Source organism: Bombus bifarius, unplaced genomic scaffold (assembly GCF_011952205.1).
Source record: "Bombus bifarius isolate JDL3187 unplaced genomic scaffold, Bbif_JDL3187 scf7180000007987, whole genome shotgun sequence".
In the NCBI taxonomy this organism is placed as follows: Eukaryota; Metazoa; Arthropoda; class Insecta; order Hymenoptera; family Apidae; genus Bombus; species Bombus bifarius.
The window spans coordinates 1,962,021-1,979,784 of record NW_022884369.1 but is presented as its reverse complement, the minus strand read 5'-3'; the positions used below and the strand labels follow the sequence as shown (position 1 = coordinate 1,979,784).

Below are 17,764 nucleotides of genomic sequence, written 5' to 3'. Positions count from 1 at the left end.
GACTCTCCAATTCTTTAATTCTTTTCGTTCATCGCGAACGGTAAGTTTTTAAAATTGGTATAAAACTGTGGGAGCTTACAAAGCAACGCAACTGACGCAACTGAGCAAGGTACCTTAGTACTAAATAACGAATTACTGCTTAAATAATGAGAAAGATTATTGGCGACGAAAAGCAGATTAATAGGCTATCGGTCAGTAAGCATCGGCGACGAAAAACCGATTGGCTATCGGTCGGTAAAGTGTTAATTGCTTCGTTGTAGCGGATTGGTTTGATGGAACATTAATATAATATTCCGCGATTTTATGCCACGCAAAAAAACATCATTTGTGTGTCATCGTTCGATCGCTAGTTGTCTGATTACCAGTCAAAGCGCCACTCTCGGTTAACTAGCAGCAAGAGTGCATGATCTTGTTAATTTGCAACGGTTAGTATTTAAATAACAGTCAATCGATATAACGCAGTAACGAGATGAATTAAATCACCTCGGTTCCGTATCTTTTGGAACTTTAAAATTGCCTTGAAATTTCAATACGCCTCTGTTGTATCCGCTCTTCCATGGAGTTCTAAATTTCCTTCGATTCTTGTTAATTAAGTATTACTGACTCATCACGAAGTCACGGGTTTATTTTAAATTTCGATGCGTGTTACGAGCTCTAGCCCGGCCGGACTCGTTAAAAATGACCGGCCAACAGCCAGCTTGTATCATCGGTAACGAAGTAACGAACAGAGGAACAAGCGGCTTTAATGATGGATAATGGAATTGTTGGAGAAACAGTGAAACAATCGTGATCTCGTTCCTTCCATTAAATAGAATTAATGAAATAATTTCTCTCTTTTAAATAAGACACACCGATATTTACCTTATTTTCTCGAACAAACATTAACAGCCCCATGGCGTTTAATTATTAAAATAATTGTCGAGGAATAATGTTCATCTTCATTCTCACTTTAACGAGCTTGTCTTCTTTTTTTATTATGTATGTCTATATATTAAAAATATATATTATGAACAATGTATCGTCGAAATTTTCTACCATCAGATTATTTCACGCCAGAATTGCAAAAAGGTACAGCCATTGTCTTGCCAGACAAAGTTAGTCAAAAGTTCACGTTATAACGGGTGTCTCAAAGCGTCCGTGTGATTTACGTATAAGGTACTTGGGGTAAGAATGGGTGATTCAAGGGTGGAAGTATACAGGGAACCGCTGCAGGCGGACGGAAGACAGATCAGAAAAGTTTTGCGAGCCAATCACCGACTCCGGATATCGGGTTCGCCGATAAAAATGACAAAGTCTTAAAAGTTTCTCCTTGCTGTCGCGTCTGGCCGAGATTCCTTTCGAATTCGTCGTCGACCGTGCGTCTTTCGATCGCGAATATTCGATGGATCGTAGAAAAGGGAACGTTTTCAAGCTATGCATACTTTGTACTAACCCTCTGTTCGAAGGATCGAAGAATTAGCAATTTTTACAAGTTTCTTCTATGTATAACATTGAAATCAGGACTCAGGTCTTATTACTAATATATTTGCCAATTTTCTTTTTCAAATATGCTACTACGACGTTTCTGTTCTCGTTACCCGTTTGTTCATAAGATGGAATATTCTTCAACATGCAGATTCTTCTCTTCTTTTAAGTAGTAGTTTATATCTCTTCGAATAGTGGAAACGATAAACTCTAGCAGCACGACAGATTATTGCGATTGACAATGTAGTCAACTTACCTCGAACGCCATTGTCCAAAGCTCGAATCTTCAAACTTGATCCTATAACTCGTATTTTTGAAAGAAACCATCTAGGAGAAAATGATTAACAACGCCAATTTTCTAACCGTCTCATTTATTTGGTAACTCATAGATATACACGTTAACGTTCTCTTAAACCTAGAGAGAAATGAAAACGCAGGAGGACCGTGTGTCTCGTTTCACTCCTATCGATGGTTTTGGGAGGGCGATGAAGAAAAGAAAAAGAAGGACAATCAAAAAACGAAGAACGAGCCTAGCGACTGGCTTCGCCCAAAAATCATTAGAAAAATACACAGTTTACGCGCAAATCCTTTCAAACTGAATTAATTCTCGTCGATGTTGCGAACTTATTTCTCGCGTTTAATGACGTTTACCTCGTTCCCTAGGCGGGTGTACGTGTTTCTCTGTTTGTGTGTGTATACGTGCCGGTGTGTGTATGTGTAAATACGTTCTCGCGTTCCTTTCGCAGGATTCTCTCTGTCGACGAAATCGTTCGATTAATTCGCCCGACATGTTCGCTCATTTACAGGTTTTTCTACTTTCGTTAATTTCCACGCGGGGAGGGAGGTAGCCCGTTTCGAAGCAACGAGACGGCCTCGTTTCTCATTACGCTCAAAATCTGACAGACGAATCCTAGTACCAGGATCGCGTTTCAAGCCGATTTCCGCATTTAACCGCGATAAACGCAGCAAATTTGAGCTTCGTTCGTTATTTCGATTTATTTATAATTTCGCTCGGACCCGCGACGAAACCACCAGAGCGATCTCTTTATCTTCGTTTCTCGATGTGTCATGGGCGACCGTCGTCCCCTGGCGATTCACTATGACACGCCTGTGAAATTGAGTTCTCCGTCGCGTTCCAGCCAATTTCGGTAATTGCTACGAAATTGTGGTAAAAACTGGGTCGAATCGTTGATCGTACGGGTAATGCGGTTTATCCGGGTCAGTCTGTCGGATCCTCGTGTTCCTGCCGATCGTTTTAACGCGTTAAATGCTGTCCATGACCAACCACTTTGACAAGCGCCGGTATTTATTAAGCCCGTGAACGATCGTTTCACCTTGCGGCTATTATCGACAATAAGCGTGGATTCGCGTGTATTCCCAAATCGTCGCGATTTCTCTTTAATACCGAACCTCGGGTCCAACGATCCACGTTAGATCACGAGCGATCATGTCGAGGTTAATCGCGTCGTTTCGTGACCGTACGTATCATTCACACGAAAAATCTACAACACACAATCGACTCACGAGAGCTTCGTATTACGCTAAACAACCCTTCAACTTTCTTATAAGATCGAATAAACGCGGACACTTTGTGCTATCTGCCCATCGTCGATGTCACGATTCTTCGTCTGATCGCTGTATCTATATACAAACGCGAGAACAGATTGCCAAGCGACAAGAAACCAATCTTCCTCCTTTAAATACATCTGCTCTGACTCGTTTCACCGCGAAAGGAACGACAATGGCATACGACGAAACGGACACAATCAATGGTACGTGGCTTCGTTGATATGTTCTACTTAACGTCGAAATTCTTATTATCGCACGGCCCCCTTCGACCAACCTTTTCTCCTCGACGATCGTCGCCGATTATATCTCTCCTCTATAGAACGGATGAAAAGGAATGCTCGACTCTTATACGGACAACACTCATATCTCTCTCGGCATCGATAATTCGCAGCAGTACTCGTAATGCGAATAATTCCGCCGTTTCACCGTCGATTCACGCCCACCTCGTGGGATAACTCGGCCTTTCGATGGCAATTCGTCCCTTGTCTGGACGATCTTCAACCTTTGTTCTCAGACGTTTGGTTGTTCAAAGCCACGGGTTTGTTGTTGGGTTCACGCGGTACCCGCGGATCGTACGACGGATATTGAAACTAGGGCATTAGATGAGTTACACGACGACGGTTTATTTACAGTTCGAGAGTTCCCTCTCTGATGGGAAACTTCGATGTTGCAAGCTGAAGGATGGCTTAAGTTTATGAAGAGAGAGGATCGAAATAATTCGAAGCAAACAGAGGTGAGATGGAAGCGACGAATGGAAGCGAGGGCTTTCGTTTATCCGTCAGTTATCTCCGCGAGGAACTAGGCGAGATCGACAGGAGTCGCGGCTAACCAGTACACACATCGACGTTTCTTGGCATCTTACATTTACTCGCGTTAAGAATACGAATCGTACAAAACAACTATTAACGCGCGTCCGTTGCTCCATCGACCCTGTTGATCCACGTTTCGCCTCTCCGCCTTTACAAAATTTTCCACTATACACGATACATGCCATTTTCTTTCAACCGCGAACAGAGCGTAGCCGAATTTTCGTAGGCGATACATTCTTCGAAGGAACTCCAAGACACGAGTAGTACCAGTCGATGGCGAATAACTCGCGCCTGTTCTCGCGTAACGAAATCCACATAAATATCGAAGGGCGGGATGAAAAGGAGACGCCTGCCGTCGGAAAGTTTCGCCATCAGCCGGTACTTCGGCGGAGATCAACGTCCACGAACTCTTTAAAGTCGCTTTCGTTCGACGTTACGAAACTTTTAGCCACGATACGACAACTTTACTTGGTCGTCGGTTCTTCCAAACCTTCCTCCGTCTTTTCCATTTTCTTCCCTCTTTATTTATACCCAGGAGGAAGGAAGTTCGTCTGTCGCGGCGGCGTGGAGGAGAGGTCGAAGCCCCAGGGTCAGTCGATCCTCCGTGGTAGAGCGAACGGGCGGCGGTTGGACAGTAATTGATTAGCTTTCTCTGCTAAGGTTCTCCGAAATCGAGCGTTCGATCAGAGACTTCTTTCACCTTCTCTTAAATACACCCACTCGTTCTCTTATTCTCTCTCTCTCTCTCTCTCTTTTTCTCTTGCTCTCGTTCTCTTTCGTTCGTTACATAGCAGTTTTTTTTTCATTTTGTTCTTTAGTTTAGGTAGATAGGTTTAATCGGTTACTTAGGCGCGTTGATTAGTTACGACTCCCAGCAGCGGACCTTCCTCCGCTTCCTTCTAGCCTACTTGTTGCGTGTTCGGATAACTTTCCGGCAAAATCGCGCGTTGGATGGCTTCGAGTTAACGATCAATCCGCTACTCTTCTCTCCATCCTATACTTTCTTTCTGTATTTCGTAACGAAGAGTATCTGCACAGCTCGCTCGTACACCGTCGTACAATCGTCGTCGTTTCAATGGAAATATGGAAGAGCGTAGTTGTCCTACAATAGGGACATCGCGACTTCCGGATGGAAAGTGAAGGTGCAAGTTCGCGAGTGTCTCTTCCTCTGGTCTGTCGAATAATTTTTTCTTCCTCGTTCCTGTGTATCCTGCCTGCCACCCTCTTCTTTTCCTCTCTCCTCCCCTTTCTCTCTTCCTTCTCGTGTTTCTGAGCAATTCGACGAGCTCAGTGAAGGAAGACGCTGGTGACGGACCTGGTGGTGTGGGGCGGCAGGTCGGGGGCCTCCGTGGGGGCCCCCTCGTACCCCTATGCGCTCAGGCCAAGCCGGTGGATCTTCGCCGAGAGAAAGTTGTGGAGGACGAACACGATCGGCTTGGGACAGCTCTCGAGGTCCAGCTCCTGGAATTTTGGGAATCGATCATCCTTAAATAAATTGCGATAACTGTACGTTTTATTACGATTACTACACATTTACCAAGTAATATCAAGTATAGCATCAATTAACAAAACAAATGAAAAGGAAGAGCAGTCCTAAATTGTCTCTCCTAGATGAGCATCTAGTTCAACTAAACTAATAATTCACCGTTGTATTTTTATTTTACAAATTGATATCTCAGTCAAAACCTGATTCTAGGGATTTGTAATAGGATCTTTTTCACGACAATATCGACGTTCTTTTCGTTTCTTTCGGTCCATTCGACAAAAATTACATCATCTACTTTTTCACGATCGATATAGACAATGAAACGTTTATTTAGTCTCGCGACCTTCCACGTTAAATTGAAAATAGAACCAATCGACGGGTTATTGTTTCTTCCGGGCGCGGGAGGAGATGGCGGCCGATCGGTCGCTTAATAAAAAATTCCAAGGAGAAACGATCCGGAGGATTCTCCATTTGCGGTTTCGCTTCAGAGGCAGCTCGAGAGCGGAATAATTTTTCCATCGTGACGTCTGTCGCGGGAAATTCTACCTCGATGCTTTTTCTCACCCTCCGCCCCCCTGGCCCACGCCCAACCCCCGTGACACCCATCCTCCTGGCTTCCAGAGAGCCGGAGCGTTATGAATGGCCATTGAACAGCGGGAGAGAACCGGACGACGGTGTTTGGGAAAGATGTAAAATACGTATTCTACGGTATCGTGCTCCGGCATCAAGGGCTCTTTCAAAGTGACGAGCACAATGGGATTACTCGGTGCACAGTCCTCTTTTTCACGATATCTCCGCCTCTCGTCCAAGATAATAATCTCGATAGTCTAGGTGGAGTCAATTAAAATTCTCAATACCATGGCCGACGGCAGAAAGGAAGCCTTCTTTTTCTCGTTGCACAATGAAATTCTTCCTCCCGATCGCGAGACGAAACGCGTCGCGTTATTATCGAACACGTCAGCTCCAGCTAGATATATTCCCCGTTAATTCTCTTTCGTTCGTGGAAGCTCGTAAGAAAATCGTGGTAACATTAAAACACGAATAATAGTCCTTTAGGATGAGATTGCAGGAAGAGTGCAAGGGAGAAATATGATAAGTTACGTTTCTTAGCTTTTTAGATGGGGACGATTCGAAAATTCAATACTTCGTCATCTTGTAACGTCGTGCGCTGCGCTGTTGCTCAAGTTCATTCGAAGCGGCGCTAGGTGGAAAAACGGAAGAAGTGGAAGATTACCACAAGATCGTCTATGCCAGATTATTCCTATAGACTTTCAAAGATTTATCGACTGTTTTTTAACCTCACGGATTCTTCCCCTTTCCGATAAGATTCTATTAAAATCGTTTTTTTATTCCTCGAGTAACTTCGACACGATAAAGTCTCCAGAAATGGACTTCGCTCTACGATTTTTACATGGAATGTTATTTTTAAGCGAATGTCAGAGTGATATCGGATTTTTAAGGAACTTGATAGAGCAGAAATTTTAGAGAACTTAATAATAAGCAAATTTTCTGTCGGACGTCACTCACAATCTCGCCATCCTCGCCGCCAAAGTCGAGCCACAGTAGACGCGCCCCGTCGTCCGCTGACATCTTCAGTTTATCAAAGGACCTTCTCCAGAGAGGAGTCGGAGACGAGCTTGGACTCACCCCGTTACCTCCTACGCCTCTGGTTCCAGCTGCGTACAACGCGAAACCGTCTTCGTGGTTCACGACCAGCTGACAGGCCTTTCCTTGCCACGTGCATCCTTTGGACAAACAAAAGGCGAGATTGATAATTAGAATTTTATCTAGCGCCAGTGCACGTTAAAGACGAAAAATTTAGAATCGCAAGGCGTTTCCCGGAATGCAAGAATTTGACAGGAAGAAATATTAGCGTAATTAATTTTTCCAATTAAAAACGAGATTAGTAGTGCACCTCGGCACCAAAATTTCAAAATTTTTTCTGCATAGTGGATATACGAAACGAGAATACAAAAGTACGGTAGTCGGGCGGATTGCGAGCGAAATAAGAATTCTTTGACACAGCCAAGCTAAATTACATAGCACCAGTCGCAATTGAGAGAGAACAATCCTGCAATAAAACCATGTCACCGTCTATAGTGAAAGTCATCTGAATCGCGTCGATGCCAAACAATGAAGTGCTTTAATAAAACCGAGCTAAATTAAACAACAGCGAATCGATCGCAAAGTAAAAAATAATCCGATGAAATCGAGCTAGACCAAACAACATCAGCCAGTCGTAAACCGTAAAGAAAGAAAAAGAGGAAATTGCCCGATGAAAACGAAGCGTGGAACGAAAGGATGAAAACGCGATTTCTAATAATTTCAATTCGTTGTTTTAAAAATTACATTATATACATTATTTTCTTATTCCTATTTACAAGATAAACAATAAATATTTTTAACGCTTCTCTAGTCTGCAAATTTCGTCAGTAAATCACGATGTATGCAAGAGACGTATCTGACCGTGACTTTTATTTCGCTTGAGTTACGAACAAAAGATTACTCACGAACAGTATATTCACGTAACGAGTGAGCGGCCGCGTGGCAACCCTGAACGATCGCCCTGGCCCAGGCAGCTAAATCCCTTCGCGTCTCGGCTCGAAGATGATGCGTCACGACGCCGTCGATCGTGCCCACTCGCACCGCGAACGTGGCCGCGTGCTGCGTCGCACCGCTACTGCTACTTCCTGCCTCGTTCTGTCTCGCTGGTGACGACACCAATCTGCAAGCATAAAATTCGAAATTCGAAAATGAAATCTCAAATTTCTTCGGTGACTCTTACGTTCTGTGACTCTTTACGTTCGAGGCGGCTACCAGCTGTGCACATAGAATTAAGCGGACCGCAATAATCCTAAGAAACTGTCATAAATCGAAGCTTTTTGCTTTACCGTTAAGTCCGTCAATTAGCATAAAACATCTTCGAGTCAGGAGGTTCCTTATGGTTATTGCTCCATCAGGTAAAAATTGGGGAAACGTGGGTTTTTCCATGTTTCCCAGGATTCCACTCGCAAGCGACCAGTGGTGGGGCGATCACCACCGAACAAGAGTTTTCCTTTGTAACAGCATCGTCACCGGACTTCACTAGATCTACGACTACAGATCGGTCAACATATCTGCACTGGTTCATCGACTTTAGAACAGTCAACATCTCTTTACCGGGTTTCACCCCTCAATCAGTCACCTACTTAACTTATACCTTACGCACCAGCGTAACTATCTTTTCTACAAAGTTGTTGGAAATATATATGTAGTATCGTAAATATAATTATGATTTAATTACAATGAATGGATTGTACAGATATTGATTAAACAGAAAACGATGGTTGTCTAACATGAACTAATCACAATAACGTACTACAATTTAGACAACTCGATAGTTAATTTGCAACTCTCGTCACCAGGGATCCAACGCTCTCTCTCTCACGCGGACCACACTCTCTCGACAACGCAATTCGCACTCTCTGACTTCTCGACTCATACCCTCTGGCTTCTCCATCGACACTGACTGTTCCAGCATCCCTTTGTCTTTTCTTAGGCCCACCACGCACGTGTTCTGCACCGCTCGTGGCCAGGGTCACGTAGGCTTTTTCTACGAAACTATTCAATTGAAGGACCGACGACACATCGATGGGCCCGACGGCGCCTCGTCTCTCGCGACATTGTTTATGGTTTACCCGATATCTCTTAGGCCTTTTGTCCATGATACTACATATACTATCTTTGAACTGTTAATTAAGTGTTATATTAATTAAGCCACTTCTATTATCCTAATCGAAATAGGGGGTCGATCAGTTCGTGGCGTTGATTGTCTAATTTACGACTCCCGTTGACGCGCTTCCTCGCGATCGCGTCTTTCCACGACTGGTCGAAAAAACATCCTTCTTCTTTTCATTTCGCTCGTTCCCTTTCGTTTATTACTGTATTATTAAGTTCTTTATTTAGGGAAACAGATGGTAATCGAGAGCACCGGAAATTTCATCGGTATCGTTGCAAATTTAGAAGCACCCCGGTTCGAGATCGAATAGCACAGGGTTGAATTCAACGTAAGCGAAATTTTTTTATGAACACGCGAATTCAGTGCGGCGTGAACTACCTTGCAGGGTAAATTACCTCGTGCGATCCACCCTCCGTCGTAAAAATCGCTCGCGGCTTTATTGCGCGTGGCACGGAGCCGACTGACACCGGAGAGGCTCTCTTCAAACCCCCCGTACTCTGCAATCTGTCCGCTGACGAATGGTTCTGACGTATGCGGAGCTCGCGTTCGTTAGATTTATAGATTTTTCGGGAGGACGTTGGTAAAAAATATGCCGGTCAAAATGGGTATGCGGCGAGAAGAGGTGGAAAAAGGCGATTCGCATAATGCTTTGCTTTGGAGAAATGGACACCACGGAGAGAATTGCGTGTCATCGATGTCGTCGAGTTGCAGAAAATTTCAAACCGCAAGGGACGATCGTTTTATTGTAAAATTTGGATGCGACTTTAAATGCGAATTTTGGTATATCTTATCTGGTATTCTACATTTCATCGGATAATGTCAATCATGTTCATAAAATAGAAAAATTATTCCGTAAAATCAGGGAATTTTCAAGTATTATAGTCAACTATATTACAGTCGTAATTCAAACAATTCCACTCTATATTTAAAAATTTCTAATTTTCCGGAAACTACATCTTTCGGTAATTCGAGTTTCGTTTTAATCTCACCAACACCATATACAGTATGTATACAGAAATCGATCCTCAAAACTGTGTTTACTTACGACTCGACGAAAATACAATCGACGATTCGATAATAAGAATAATAATAAATTAATTATTCATTAACGGGTGGACACCATTTTTACAATAACATGATAAAATACTACGTAAATTTTCGCAAAATTTTACTTGAACGACAGTACAATATGACAATCAATGTACAACATGTGATATCAGTGTCGCACAAAGACAGAAAAATTTTGTATCAGTTCGCCAATATAATTTTCTTATACTTTGACTTCTACTTCGTGAAAGAAGGCAAATTAGTCGGTGTATTTGTTAGCAGTGTTACAGATTCTACCGATGACGTTACTATTACCGAGTTTTGACTTGAGAAGGAATATTAACCCTTTGCACTTTGAATTTTATTTCAATTTCGTTACCAGCAGCTCTCAACGCTTTTAGGTGTTTTATTTGAAATTTACTTTAACCAAAAAATAAGACAATTTAAATAAATGAAGGAAGAAAGAAATTCACTTAAATACCAGTTTTATTCACACTATTGTTGTATTTTGTAATTTTTAAGTGTATGATGTATCTTGAAACAATGTCCAGGATGCAATCCTGGTTTTCTTTCGCACGTTTCACAAAAAAAAAAAAAAAAAAAAATAGGACTGAAAGAACGTCGAGTGGAACTCGACAAAGGAACTCCTGAGATAAAAACTGACGTCGAGTCACACTCGACATAGGAGCGCAAAGAGTTAAAGTTAATTTGCCTATCGCTAGACCAGAACAGTTAATTCTGTTGTTTAAAATATCATGTAATAATTACGCTTTACCTTCGAACATCTGTAATTCCCCAAAAAGCCAGTATTATAACTTTCCTAAATACTTTCCAATAGTCTTTTTCAACGAACATCCAACTTCTCTCCAATTCTTTTATCCACAGAAATAAAACTGGATCTCGAAACCTTCACGATCCACTCGTTACGTCACGCTATCGGATTCACCAGTGCGGAAAGGATGGGTTATTCGCGTTCACCCGTTATACAGAGTAGCGGTGCGCACGTCGAATAACGTATGAGTTCCTCCGGGTGTAATCCCGGGTCGGGCGTTCCTCCCGGATCGCGTTCGACGGGGTTTCCCTGGCCCCGGAAACGTTCCCCACTTCTGATAGTCAATGCCTCTGAAAGGGAAAAGTTTCCGCGAGATTCGGAATCACGCGAGACGCGGCAGAACGCATTACGCTGCGTCGCGTGCATCGCGGATGGCTGCGACGAATCGTGAATAACAAACGACGGTTCGGCTCGTGATCTCGCGTTTCAATCGACATCGATCGTCCCCGGCTCCGGTAACTACGATCAGCGCGATAATGGAGGGTAGGGGGTGGTTTTTGGCTGGATGGAAACTGTGATTTCAGTTGTCGGTTCGCTTGATTTTTCCGGAATGCATAATAACTGGTATTAATTACAATAAATGAATAATTCTTCCTGTGACAGTGAACATCGCGAGATCCATATGCGGCTTGCTATCACGCGCATTTATAATTGGGTTCTTTGTGCGATAAGCGGAAATACGTTTGGCATTAACATTAGAACTACCACACCAGTCAAATTGACTGGCTTTACAATTTTATTTTAAAATTCCTACTTCATGTTATATTTTTCTTCCACACTGACGTAACGACCTTCGCAACGATAATTAAAAGAATGATATAATGAATTTTATTTTGTTTTCTATGTATTCAAACTTAAAATAATTTTGTATCAAGGCTACTTATACCAACGTCAGTCAAAATGACTGGTACTTGTCAAAGTGTAAAAGAATCCTGCAATCTGTTTATCGAACCCCAATTAACCAGTTTCCTCGCTTTGTACAACTACCCACATGTTTCTCAAATTTTTACTGCGTATCATTCGATATGATGATATCGGATATCAGGAAAATTCCGGATCGATCGCCAAATCGCTAGATGCTAACACTAGAAATACCACAGCAGTCAAAATGACTGGTTCTACAATTTTATAAATTTGTCAAGTCTCGTTTAGGGATCATGGTCCCAGATGAGTTAATAATACCAAAAATGTAACATGGAATTCCTTCTATAAGAAAGTAATAAATTAATAAATATAAAAATATTCTATTATTAGGTATTTTTTAAAGACCAGTCATTTTGACTGGTTTTGGCAGAAATAACTTCGTGTTAACTATCGCTAGTTTTAGTGTTAATCGATCGGCTCGATAATCAAAGCGAAGTTGATGTGGGAAGAAAGCAGTACCGCGTAAATATTGTTGTTAAATCGCGTCAAAGATTGTAAAGTGTCCTTTGCACTTCATTCTGCCAGAGATCACCAATCTCCAAATATAAATATCATACAATTTTTGTTTTCAACGGAGGCAAAAGAACGTATTAAAAGATATCGAAGAATCCATGAATAAACGAATTATCACGTCGAAGAGATGGGAGAAGTGAATTAATTCTGGCTGGTCAACGACTTAACTTATGAAACAACAACCTTCGCAGTCCCGTTCGTCGACGATTATTACAGCTAAAAATCGACTGAATGCCGCCGGAGCGCACTCCAGTAGAGAGCTTCGAGGGAGTCATTGAAATAATTAAGCAGTCAGTCGAACAAACAGCGAAACGAAGGCGAACTAGAATAAAAAGAAGACGAGGGGAAAGCGCGAAGAAGAAGAACCAAGCGATTGCTCTTCAGCTACGATAATCGAGTGTCAACGAAGAAACAGAAGCAGCAGAAATAGGACAGGGGGAAAAGGAACAACCGGGCGTAACGCAAAGCTAAGAAGTCCAAGGAGAAATATAGAACGGGTACCGGCGGGGGTGGGTAGAAAAGAAAAGAAGAAAATAGGGTGGCGAGGGGTGACGGGGATAAACGGAAAAGCAGCGGATGGTAAATAAAGGCGTTAAACGAGAATGGATGTTCGTCCGAGGCCTGTAATCCCGGCCAAAAGGGACGAAGCAGAAGCCGTTTGCAACTTGGAAGGGGTAAACTTTCTTCTCTACCCTTGTGAAGACGAGGAGGAAGAAGTGTTTCGGTCGTAGCCGAATCACTTCCGGTTTGTCTCGCAGTAAAACTTCCTTAAGTCGGTCATTTCGTACCTCCGTGGGCCCGATACGGACCTCCTCGACCGGAAATAGCTTTTCGGTGCTCCATTTTCCACCCCCGACCAACCCTCTCTTCTCTCTTTCTCCTATCGCTTCCGCCGGTTTTCTTCGTTTTTTGGCCAAAGACGGTTGAAAGTGGACACGAGACAGCATCGACCACCGCTCAACGTCCGGGAAACTTTCGGAAAAGTCGGGTCTCGCCTTCTCCGCGGTGAAATAAACGGATCGATGATCGGGTTACCGAGATTAGGTCCGCCCGGGGACAATACCACGTTGAGTTTCACGGTTTTTAAAGTTGAAGAACACGATTAAGCTTATTGTGTCATCAGAAACGAGTCTGTTGAGATCATAAAAAGGTAACCATTTTGTAATTGTCTAAGAAAAATGGAACGCATGCATGGGACATTCGTGTTCAAGTTATCTTTGTCAAACGAAATACTATATTTTCCTGTTCGAACCGTATTGGCGTCTCTTAAAACAAATTTAATGCTATGATCACGTATATAGCACAGTTTTGAACAGACGAAGATTTTCAAAAGTCGGCGAAGTCTTTCGTACACCGAGCAATGTTCATTCGTGACACAGATATACGAGTATGCCGGTATCTTTTGACATCTTGAAGGATATACTTTATACGTACATGCTTTACAATGGAAGATACAAGCGTGAAATTCGACAAGAGACAAGTGATACGGTGTGATTCGAATGAAAGAAGGATACGAATTTTTGAAAATCATATTGCAGCGAAAATTCGAACAAACCGAAAGCAGGATCAGCTATCGTTGGGATTCTCCGATTGGTTGATGTGTTTAAGCCGAATTAAAATTTGATGCAGCAATGGGCCCAGCTCAGCAGATCTTGATTAAAAATGAAAAAACGCTGCATTTTTGATAAGGGACAGACTAGCGTTCCCCGATGGTCGATGGACAGATCGTGAAAAATTTACGGACCAGACCGCACTCCATCGGTTTTTGCTTCCAGCGCTTCTTTCGCTGATCATCTGCCTGTTTTTCCGTCTCGTTTATTTGGTTGTATGTTAAAACGTACAAGAATATCGCAAGATGGCCCGAGACTCGGACAGAATCCTGTTCTTTTTCACGAGATTTGTTTTTCCAAAAAATGTACAGAGCAAAGATGAAATAGAATTTCGTATCAATATTTATATTTCATTATCATTATCATGATGGTTATCGTTCTAACGCTGACAAAGAGAGATGATAAGTCTCTCTTTGTATCTTGCTTTTGTAAATTCTTCGAATATTTTGTACTTTTCCGATATTAATTTTTCTCAATTTATATCGATTTATTTGATTATTCTTTTATTTTATTTATTGCCATTTTATTTATTATAACGTTTCCATATATTTTTACAATTTTGCGTATGACATTTGAGACGTAAGGAAATTCTGCACCAAGAACGTAATTTCACGAAAACAAAGAGCCATACACCCAGACCCTTTTGGGTCTGTTTTCCTACCAAACTAAAGCATCGAATGCGCATACACTCAAACTCATACGAAATCTACAATTCTTGATATCTCCTTTTGAATTGTAATGAACTTATTGAAATTCTAGTTTTATAATATGTATTAACGTTTGAGTTGACAATTATAATAGCTGCTAAAGGACTTTGTTCTTTTTATATTTAGAAACTAATCAATAGAAAATACTCTGGACATTTATATGTTTGCCATAAATCTACAGACCTTCGATTAATCTTCGTGTTCATTTCTTCGTTTTCCTAATTTTCTTCTACGCGCACACTGAGAAATTTACTGAATCGTGTATCGGTAGAGAAAGATCATCATCGATAACGAAGCATTGTTTTCTATCAATCGTTTCAGTGCGTTATGAAAGCATTAGAAAAAATGTATTTCTATCATTAATAATTGATAAAAAAAGTAGCCCTTCCACAGTCGAAAATCTTCGTTTTGGAAGCATTAAAAATATCTCATATTCATACCTTTGATTTATTATCGAGCTGACGTTGCACTGTAAATTTTATCGTAGAAAAATATAGTAAACTAGAACGAGTGTAAAAGGAAGATAAGAAAATATGAAGTACAACGACAGGAAGCTTTGTAATGCAGAGAGTATCACGGTTGCTTTTCCATCTAGGTGATCACGGTTCGAACCCTAGCAGGTTTTTCCATCGATTTTAAAAGGTTGCCCGAACAATTTGGTTAATTACTCGCAGATAAGAGCGAAACGAGCGTTTTAAAAATTTCCCTCGGTTGAAAAAAAGTTTGGGAAAAAGAGAAAGAATACTTTGAAACGAGTTTCGTGGGATAACGAGAGAGAATTTTTCTTAGAAATGAAAGCTCGGTTAAAGGGTGTGTAATTAAGCAGAAAAGGATTTTGCGAGAAAACATTCTGAAGAAAAATTTCCTGCTAGTTTATCCGACGATAAACACGTGAAATGTGTTGAATTTCATTGGAGAACAACGATCAAAGAACAGACGTGTATCTCTAAAAACGCATGATATATAAAACGAGAAACTGTAAAATGAAAGACAGGAAGGAGAACAAAATAATGAAAAGCACGAAAACTGCATGAAAGGAGAAAAGTAAGGTAAAAACGCAGTTTCCAACAAACGTAAATGTTTGTACGTTAAATCTAATCTCTGGTCTTGGTCGAAAGATAAGAAAAGATCGACTTAGACTTGCAAAAACGATATGAACACAGTCATTTGCACAAACAAAGAGTGGCGTCGCGAAAACAACGTAGTGTTTTCAACGAAGAAAATATTTTCGCAAGGAACAATACCAAGGAACAGGATACGAACGAGCGCAGTTTTTTCAAAGGATTTAGTGCCATACAACGTTTGATCTGTTCCCCTCTGTAGAGAATTTTAGCGTTAAAAATGGAGCTTGGTAAATTCGGTTACACACTACGTGTGTAACATCGTTAACGTGGTAATTTGTGTTGGGGCCGTGCATCGTTGGACATCACGTGTAACAAGTTGCTCAACGGGTGATAAGCGAGAAATAAAGTTTTTCACGCGTGATATAAAACGCGTAACTGCCCTTCGAAATGAACAGAGAACGAAGGGATTGTAGCCGGAGAGCGATTCGGAACATTCTACACGATGATGAACGTGTTCATAATTCCGTTGCAGCCGTGTTGTGCTACCGTATGCGCCCTCGAGTTAATCAGGCTACGTTATTAGCGATAAAATCCCTCGGTAAATCACATCCGACAACGCCTTTCCTCGCCGTATTACACGCAATAAGCGTTATTAATATTTTTAGGCGAGTCGACTACGCTTTTTACACGAATTTCTCCGAATTTCCGCCCCGTTATAGTCCATGGTATAATTTAGTTGTCGCTGTAATTCCCTTGTTTAGTTTTATCACGTGGAAATAAAAGCGTGTCCGTTGGCCGAAGCTTAAAATTCACAAGCTAATAACAACTCTGTTATCGACGCTGTTTGTCCACGGTAAAAGTGCCTTCCTTTTAATTACGTTCACGGCTTGATGAAATTGCCGGTAACAACGGGATAACGAAGCGCAGAGATAAGGTTCGAGCTTGAGTAATTTCACGATGATTAATCTAATACACATTTTCACTTTCTCGCTACGATTTATTCGAATTCGTCGTGACGGATTAAAATCATTTTCGCGAAATCGCGTTTCCCCATTCGCGAGATATAACAAAGACGAGGAGCTGAAACGTTAAGAACGATGCAAATGCTAATAAAATAATAATCACGATTGTTTTCAGTAAGAAATGTAAATGTAAATGAGTAAATCTCATCGCAGGGTAGATAAAAGGACGAAAGTAGAAACGAAAATAAATTTTTAAATAATTAACAACACGCATCCCTTGTCGTTTATTGTCTTTCTGAACCCGTAAAAGTGTCGAATGCTGATACTTCACACAAAAGTTTCAGAAACAACTTTCTACTGGATACCTTCTCTTCGCATTCTGACATTTATGTACAACGTTCACCGTTTCAACTCCACAAATCGATCAAAAGGATCTCGTACGAGGAGGATAAAAAGATGAAAAAAAAAAAAAAATGGAATATCGCGAGAATAGACGGAGAAAATGGAAGTTAGGCAAAGGAAGAAACGAAAATCCTGAAACTCGAATATTGCGCTCACGGATTGCACGTGCGATAGGAAACTGTCGACGACATCTTCGATAATTAATGCCCACCCTAGGGGGTTTAATTGATCCGGTTCACTGTTCGATTATCGAAACCCCATCTTTCACACCGGCGCGGTACGGCGCGGCGTGCACGGTTCTCGCGTCTGACCTGTAACTCTCTGCCGATCCGTATTCCCTTCGCTCTATCCTGTCCCTTCTTTTTTCCATTTTCAATCCGTCCCTTTCGATTCCCGGTCCTCATTGTTCTCTTATTTACCGACCCCTTTCCTCTCCCGTTTTTCATCCACCTTTTTATCCGGTTCTTTTCATCCGGAAAGTCAATCAGCCGCGACGAGGCAAATGTTTCTCTTGCAGTTTCCTTTTCCGAACGAGTCGAAATCAAATTTTTCTGCGAATCTAATTCTGCAATAGGTAGTTTGCGTCACTTTTAAAGAAATCGTCGTTTGATGTGAGCGGTAGTTATTTATCAAATTTGGTCAATGCATTTTCCGTGC

At 41.6% G+C, this 17,764-nt stretch overlaps 1 protein-coding gene across 2 annotated transcripts in view; it reads right to left on the bottom strand.

Moving 5' to 3' along the window:
- Nucleotides 1-1,818: 1,818 nt before the first annotated feature.
- Nucleotides 1,819-17,764, bottom strand: part of LOC117205292 (beta-1-syntrophin) — a 351,485-nt gene continuing 335,539 nt past the window's right edge. For both annotated transcript variants that reach the window (XM_033443558.1, XM_033443557.1), the window contains exons 6-8: nucleotides 7,839-8,053; nucleotides 6,856-7,073; nucleotides 1,819-5,303 (exon numbers count right to left, since the gene is read on the bottom strand). In XM_033443558.1, coding sequence (XP_033299449.1) covers nucleotides 5,211-5,303; nucleotides 6,856-7,073; nucleotides 7,839-8,053 — 526 coding nt within the window. In that variant the 3' untranslated portion in view covers nucleotides 1,819-5,210. The remainder of the gene's footprint in view (nucleotides 5,304-6,855; nucleotides 7,074-7,838; nucleotides 8,054-17,764) is intronic.